The 8,105-nt window shown below is 46.6% G+C and overlaps 1 protein-coding gene across 1 annotated transcript; it reads left to right on the top strand.

Moving 5' to 3' along the window:
- The first annotated feature begins 113 nt into the window (after positions 1 to 113).
- LOC116378240 (2-oxoglutarate dehydrogenase, mitochondrial) lies at positions 114 to 7,059 on the top strand. Its single transcript, XM_031840079.1, has 16 exons — positions 114 to 271; positions 705 to 884; positions 1,427 to 1,555; positions 1,647 to 1,826; positions 1,924 to 2,076; positions 2,152 to 2,254; positions 2,456 to 2,584; positions 2,943 to 3,093; positions 3,270 to 3,397; positions 3,554 to 3,732; positions 3,896 to 3,967; positions 4,780 to 4,905; positions 5,024 to 5,096; positions 5,179 to 5,342; positions 5,482 to 5,636; positions 5,718 to 7,059. The coding sequence occupies exons 2-16, from the start codon at positions 735 to 737 to the stop codon at positions 5,836 to 5,838; spliced, it is 2,013 nt and encodes a 670-aa protein (XP_031695939.1). The 5' UTR covers positions 114 to 271; positions 705 to 734; the 3' UTR covers positions 5,839 to 7,059.
- Positions 7,060 to 8,105: the final 1,046 nt, after the last annotated feature.

Below are 8,105 nucleotides of genomic sequence, written 5' to 3'. Positions count from 1 at the left end.
TATATATATGTGTATGTGTGTGTGTGTGTATATATGTGTGTGTGTGTGTGTGTATGTATGTGTGTGTGTATGTATGTATATGTGTGTGTGTATACAGTATATATGTATATATATGTGTCTATATGTATATATATGTATACATATATTACTGTATATTTATACATATACTTCTTCTTTCAGGGGTCGTCTGAATGTTTTGGCCAACGTGATCCGTAAAGAGCTGGAACAGATTTTCTGTCAGTTTGACTCCAAACTGGAAGCAGCTGATGAGGTAATTTACCTGCTCTTATTACTATTACTATTATTACACTTCTGTTATTGCACTTCTGTTATTACACTTCTGTTATTACAGCTGCCGTTATTACAGCTGTTGTAATAATCAGATCAACAGGCAGTCATTGGGATCCAAACACTGAAGGCATCGTTAACTCAACCAGATAAAGATTCTTTACAGAATGAATTTAATTCAAATTAAATATCTACATTAATGCAAATCTCATTTATAAATCCAGTTTTGCCATAAATTAGTCGTTTAAATTGGTCTAAAACAGCCCGAGAGTGTAAATCACATCAGGCCTTTGATAACAAAAGGTCCAGCTTCACCACTAGTACTGCTGATGTCCTCCTACTGGTGACACTGCTGGACTGTTTTGGTAGTTCTGGATGTTATTTTCAGGGACTCTGCTGTGGTTTCTCCTCCTCAGGGCTCTGGAGACGTGAAGTACCATCTGGGGATGTACCATCGTCGTATCAATCGCGTGACCGACAGGAACATCACCTTGTCCCTGATGGCCAACCCGTCTCACCTGGAGGCCGTGGACCCCGTGGTGCAGGGCAAGACCAAAGCTGAGCAGTTCTACTGCGGAGACAACGACGGCAACCGGGTGAGACAGACGGTCGCTTTGTCTCTACTGACTCGCTGAGAAAATGAGGTTCCTCTAACGTACAGGACAAGTCGACTCGCCGACCTGAAATCATCAGAAAAACAACTCACAATCACAAAGCTGCCTCGGAGTGTTTTACAATCTGTAGAACGTACGACATCCTCTCTCTTCAGACACAAAGAAAAGGAAGCGAAACTAATCTCAGCTACATTTGCAGCACTCACAACAAAACAACATATTCATCATCTGAACCTTTATGTTGTGAGGGTCTTTGGGGTGAATGTGTTCACAGTATGATTAGGTTTATGTAACATGGATTTCCTCTTTCTGTTTCCACACTCAGCACTTTGTAATCTCTGGTTTGAATGCATGCTATTGCTCTATAACAACCTTCCAGTAATATTTCAGCTGATATTCCAACAACCTTTTTGATAAGAACCCTTTTTAGAAGAATAGAGACAGAGATCTGTCACACAGAGGACGATTAGCTGTCTTTATCTCTAATCCGTGCTCAGAGTCCGACTCGTTCTGTCTTTGTCCAGGTGATGTCCATCCTGATCCACGGAGACGCTGCATTCGCCGGTCAGGGGATCGTGTACGAAACCTTTCACCTGTCTGACCTGCCATCCTACACCACGCACGGCACCGTGCACGTCGTCGCCAACAACCAGGTAACAAACGCAGAAACGAACATACAACAAACGCGGCCGCGTCGATAAACGGGCCGACCGAGATGACGGAGCTGTCACTTCCTGTCTGCAGATCGGCTTCACCACAGACCCTCGAGTGGCTCGATCGTCTCCGTATCCCACCGACGTGGCTCGAGTCGTCAACGCTCCGATCTTCCACGTCAACGCCGACGACCCCGAAGCCGTGATCTACGTCTGCAAGGTGGCCGCTGAGTGGAGGGCCACGTTCCACAAAGACGTGGTGGTCGACCTGGTCAGTGACGCCGTCGACGGTTTCAGTTCAGACTCCACAGCCTCGTGAGACTGAGATTTACGTGTGTGTGTGTGTATGTGTGTGTGTGTGCTCTCAGGTGTGTTACCGTCGGATGGGTCACAACGAGATGGACGAGCCGATGTTCACTCAGCCGCTGATGTACAAACAGATCAAGAAGCAGAAGCCGGTTCTGCAGAAATATGCAGAGAAACTGATCGCAGAGGGAGCCGTGAGCCGTCAGGAGTACGAGGTAACTACTTCTCCTACTTCTCCTACTTCTTCCTCTTCTTCATCTTCTAAATAAACCTTCTGTCTCTTTCTTCAGGAGGAGATCGCCAAATACGATAAGATCTGTGAGGAGGCGTACGCTCGATCTAAAGATGAGAAGATCCTCCACATCAAGCACTGGCTGGACTCCCCCTGGCCTGGTGAGGGACCATTCAGAGACACATGAGACACAAGACTAAATTCCTAGAGCCAGGACCTTCTTCTTCTTCTACTCCTCTTTCTTCTTCTTCTTCTTCTCCTCTTCTCCTCTTCTTCCCTTATATCCTTCTTCTGCAGCGTCACAGGTCTCAGGTCCTGGTCCTGGTTCTGTGTCAGCTACTTGAACTGTGTGTCCTCTGCAGGTTTCTTCACTCTGGACGGACAGCCCAAGTCCATGAGCTGCCTGTCCACCGGTCTGACTGAGGAGAACCTGAACCACATCGGCACCGTGGCCTCGTCCGTCCCCGTGGAGGACTTCACCATCCACGGAGGTCAGACGACGTTTCTCATACTTCATTCATTCGTCTTAGTTTTGGTTGAGGCTTCATAAGGTCCAGCTTTTCTTCCAGATGTCTTGACCAACAAACCATGAAACACATTCTTATTCTCAGACATCGATCACCTTCACACACACACAGCCTGCAGTGTTTAGAAGAACATCTCAAACCAGGTGTCTTCAACGTTTTTCAGGCCAAGGACCCCCAAACTGATAGAGAAACTTGTAACACAATAAACACTGATCTTAATGTGAGTGATGAAGTGGGGAAGGTTCATGTTGTCTGTGAGTCGTATTCTACTGTAGTGTAGAGATGCCTTCAGGCTCTCGGTGACCGTGACTTGTTGTTTCAGGTCTGAGTCGGATTCTGAAGAGTCGAGGTGAGATGGTTCGTAAGCGGACCGTGGACTGGGCTCTGGGGGAGTACATGGCCTTCGGATCGCTGCTACAGGAGGGAATCCACATCAGACTGTCGGGACAGGACGTGGAGCGAGGAACCTTCAGGTAAAGCACAACCTCAGGTGTGTCCGTCGCCTCCTGGACCCTGAACCTCCTCTGACACCAAGTCCTGGTTCAGGTTCAAGATACACATGTAGATGTATTCTCCTATCACCCCTATTCAGTTGCAAAGAGCTCAGAGCAAGTTGTCCTCCAGACTGAAGCTGTTTGTCCTCTTTCAGCCACCGTCATCATGTCCTCCATGACCAGAACGTGGACAAGAGGATCTGCATTCCCATGAACCACATCGCTCCGGACCAGGCGCCGTACACCGTGTGCAACAGCTCGCTGTCAGAGTACGGAGTCCTCGGTGAGTCCGGTCTCTCTGCTGCTGCTTCGGTGTTTCTTCAGAACCGCAGATCAATGTTCTGTTCGTTTGGTTCTGTTGTCTTTGAGCTGGTTTCTTCTACGTTCTGATGTTCTGTGTCTGCAGATAATAAACGTTCTGCGTATTTAATGTCTCCAGGCTTTGAGCTGGGCTTTGCGATGGCGAGTCCCAACGCTCTGATCCTGTGGGAGGCTCAGTTCGGAGACTTCCACAACACGGCTCAGTGCATCATCGATCAGTTCATCTGTCCCGGTCAGGCCAAGTGGGTCCGACAGAACGGCATCGTGCTGCTGCTGCCGCACGGCATGGAGGGCATGGTGATGAAATCAAACGCACCCACAGAGAGACGTTACAGCTGAGACTACAGCCATCTACACATAACACTTCATGATCTCCGGTCTCTCACTGAGTTCAGTGTAGACGTGGTAGAAGCAGCTCCACCTGGTGGACCTTCTCTAACATGAGTGTTCCTGTCCTCAGGGTCCAGAACATTCTTCAGCTCGTCCAGAGAGATTCCTCCAGATGTGCAACGACGACCCCGACGTCATGCCGGTAAAACAACACGAGTCTCTCCTCAGCCTTTTATGAGCAGCAGACAGACGCAACAACACGTCTTTTCAGAGTTCAAGTCCTGCTGCTGCTTTATTCACAGCAGTACGGGGGGAATGCTGTCACAGCCCATAATAATGTTATCAGTGGTAGAATCAATAGTTCATATGTACGTTTAGAGCTTTCAGTCAGTTACACTCCACTCTAAAGCTTGTTCATGTGTAATGTTCATATATTTCATAGTTTGTCAAGCCAGCAGACTTTTGTTTTGGCGGGGCCTGAACGTGAAGCTACTTCCTGTGATCATAGTCATGATCATGATCATGTGGTCATAGAATAAAAGCCGTTTTATTTCTGGTTAAAAGCTTTTTTTAAAACCTGAGTAAACAGTTGAAATAAAGATGGAGAATGTAGTTTTTAACTCATAAACTACAAATCATATCAACCACAAAAAACATCCAGATAGAATTAAAAGAAGATGACGTGTGGTTCAGAAACTCACTCTAGAAACAGGAAGTAAACAGGAAGTAAACGTGGCCGCTATGATAAAGAGATGACACATGCTCAGAGATTAATTTCACTCTTTAAATGTCGACTTATAAACTAAACAATTGAGTAAAACTTTAGTCATTTAGTGTGAATCTAAAGATAATCCAGACCCCAAACCCAGCTTTTATTGTGAAAGTGGACCAGGATGACCCTTGACCACCAGGTGACACTGTGTGTGTGTGTATATATACAGGTATATATATATATATATATATATATATATATACACACACCTGTAACTCATCTTCCTCTCTGGTCTCCGTCAGGCCCTCACGGAGGACTTCGCGGTGCGTCAGCTCTACGACTGTAACTGGATCGTAGTGAACTGCTCCAATCCTGGAAACTACTTCCACGTCCTGAGACGACAGATCCTCCTCCCGTACAGGAAGCCTGTGAGACGCGCGCACACACACACACACAGTTCACCTGTCTTTAGTGTTGCTGTTTAATGACTTTTATTTTGAAAATGTTAAGCCCCTGACATGATGAACTTCCTGTTTGTTCCTCCAGCTGATTGTCTTCACTCCCAAATCTCTGCTGCGTCACCCAGAGGCCAGATCCAGCTTTGATGAGATGCTGCCTGGTACTGTTATTAATATTAATGATATTATTGAGATCGACCTGGACTGTGCACTGTCTTACCTTCATCTCCCCCCCCCCCCCAGGAACTCACTTCCTGAGGTTGATCCCAGAAGGAGGCTCGGCGTCGGAGCGTCCTGAGGAGGTGAAGCGTCTGATCTTCTGTACGGGAAAAGTTTACTACGAGCTCACCAAAGAGAGGAAGAGCAGAGGAATGGAGGACACGGTGGCTATCGCTCGTATAGAGCAGGTACACACACACACAGTCACACGCACACACACGCATACACCCTGATGACCCGTCTCCACGGCCTCGTAGATAATATTTCTCACCTGTAATGATCCGTCGTGCTCAGACAGTCATGTGACCTGTGACTCCTCCCCCCCAGCTGTCTCCCTTCCCCTTCGACCAGGTGAAGGCCGAGTCGGAGCGCTTTGCCAACGCCGACCTGGTCTGGTGTCAGGAGGAGCACAAGAACCAGGGTTACTACGACTACGTGAAGCCTCGCATCAGGACCACCATCCAGAGGGCCAAGCCTGTCTGGTAACCATCACCTTCATCTTCATCTTCATCACATAGTATCAGTGTGGGGGGGGGCTGACCTCTGACCTCTGTGTGTCTCAGGTATGCGGGCAGAGGGCCGGCAGCAGCTCCGGCGACCGGAAACAAGAAAGCTCACCTGATGGAGCTGGAGCGGTTCCTGGACAACGCCTTCGGCCTGGACGCGTTCAAAGACCAGCAGTAGAACCTGTGACACACCTGGAGCGCACACACACACACACACACACCTCACACCTCACACACACACCTCAGACTGCACACTACATAGCACACACTGTTCATCCAACCTTGAGAGAACATTAAAGATCAAACCTGAGATCTAAACGTTTGAATGGTTTTAATGAATGAATTGATTCTTGATCTGAACGATCGTATAAACACAGATGTTCACTGAGATACCAAGCAGAGAACGAGTACTCTGTTGTACTTTCATGATGATGCAGTGTGTACTTTATAGTATCAGTATGTAGTACTACTTATAGAACATCATTACAGCACATGTACAAGTAGAAACATTAAATCCATCGTGTTGAAACTCTGATTTAAAATACTGGAAAATACTTTGACAACGTACCCGGAACGAAACGTGTTAAATTAGCAACATTTTGAATGAAGTCTGGTGTGGAGTTGCTCTGTCGGAGTTGCTCTGTCCAGACATGTGGCAACTTCAAACATACTGAGAGGCAACGTTGCTACAGAAAAGTTGTCTCTGGTGGCGTGAAGCCTGAGTTTAAAGCATGTAACAGCAGGTGTTACGTCATCATCATCATCATCACTCCTCTCTCTCTCTCTCATCTCTTCTGGTGGCTCGTTAGCATCGTTAGCGCTCCCCATTGTAAACGAATGGGAGCCCTGCTAGCTGGTGGAGGTAGCTTTAGTTTGGTTCTGTCGGCTCGTTAAAGTCTGTGATTAATTAGTCACCATGGCAACGCTTAACTTCCACATTGAGATTTTATTGTTTTCTTTGTTTTAGGGATTTAAGATGGCGGAGGTCTGCGCCATCAGGCGTCCCTACATCAGCTCAACCAAAATGCATCGCTGGTTATGATTTAACCCCTCGGCTTCTGTCTCCTCCTCTTCCTCCTCTTCCTCTTCCTCCTTCTCTTCTTCTTCTCTCTCGCGAGCGTTCATCTCGTGCCAAAACTGAAGCTGTTTTTATTTGTTTTTCTTCTTCGTGGTGTTTCAGCTGAATGAACTCTCGTCAGCAGGAAGTCAGATCTCCTGCTTTGAAACACAAACATAAATAACTAAATAAAGCGACAGCAGAAGAAGAAATCTGCGTCTGCAGATTCTTTCTGAGCTTCTGTGAGACAAAAGAAAATGATTTATTTATTTTCATAAAAGGGGATTTAAATCCTCTTCATTGTTTTTTTGCTTCATTCAATAAAGAAAACTACGACCTGAAGAGCAGCGTCTTCGTCTCCTTATTTACATCCTTTATTATTATTATTATTATTATTATTATTAACATTCTGATCTGATTCATAATTAACAGCAGGTGATTTCTACCGTCATCCACTACCTCCCTGTCCTCCTCCTCCTCCTCCCGTCCGTCCGTCCATACACCCGACCTCTGCACTCTGAGTCCATGCAGCTCACCAGGGGGACAGAGGGAGGACAGGGAGGGGGGGAGGTGTGAGGAGGAGACAGATGAGGGCTCTGAGCTAAACCTAGTGAAGAAACAGTTTAGCTCGTTGGCCTCTCCAGGGAGCCCCCTGGTTGTCTCCCTCCAGCCTTGAAGCCGGTAATCAGCTTCATCCCGTCCACACCTCCCTCACGTTGTTCTGCTTGAGTTTAACCTCCAGCTTCCTCCTGTAGGAGTCCTTGCACTCCCTGAGCTTCACCTTCAGGTCTCGCTGGACTCTCCTGAGCTCGTCCCTATCCCCAGACCTGAAAGCTCTTCTTGTTAAGAAGAGCTTTCAGGTCACTGGTGATCCATGGCTTGTTGATGGGGAAGCAGCATACAGTCCGGGATGGAATGGTGGTCTGTTCACAGAATTTGATGTGTTCTGTGATACTGTTGAGGTCCTCCCCATGTGGTCCACACAGCACATCCCAGTCCATCGACTCAAAGCAGTCCTGCAGAGCGTCTGCAGAACAACAAAAGAACCACAAACAGCTTTCTACATTTATTAGAAAGATTTGTGTTTTCATAATCTGATGTTTCCCTCAATAACTTTATTATGAAAACAATTAAAGTCAGAGAGCTTTTTACATCATGTATCATCATTTCATTCAGTCACGTGAGGCTGATCATTCCTGAGTGTTTGAGTTTCATCATTTAAGTTTAACCTGAAACATGGAGCCTAATACAATAACTCCAGTGTTCAAGAGAAACAATAATCATATTCTGGGTTATTTAATGACGTCATAATCTGAATTTCTAAACGTACAGACGCAAATAATTCATAAATAAGACGATCGCATTCCGCCGGTAGAAATGGATCCTGA

Source organism: Anarrhichthys ocellatus, unplaced genomic scaffold, assembly GCF_004355925.1.
Source record: "Anarrhichthys ocellatus isolate YVR2014 unplaced genomic scaffold, GSC_Weel_1.0 scaffold2273, whole genome shotgun sequence".
In the NCBI taxonomy this organism is placed as follows: Eukaryota; Metazoa; Chordata; class Actinopteri; order Perciformes; family Anarhichadidae; genus Anarrhichthys; species Anarrhichthys ocellatus.
The sequence above is the reverse complement of the archived record's forward strand: the minus strand, read 5'-3'. Positions and strand labels throughout refer to the sequence as shown.

Excerpts from the sequence above, each read along its gene's own strand:
- LOC116378240 (XM_031840079.1), top strand. The coding sequence starts at position 735 with ATGTACCATCGTCGTATCAATCGCGTGACCGACAGGAACATCACCTTG. Across the intron at positions 885-1,426 it reads GAGACAACGACGGCAACCGG|GTGATGTCCATCCTGATCCA; the intron begins GTGAGACAGACG and ends GTCTTTGTCCAG. Across the intron at positions 3,968-4,779 it reads ACGACCCCGACGTCATGCCG|GCCCTCACGGAGGACTTCGC; the intron begins GTAAAACAACAC and ends GGTCTCCGTCAG.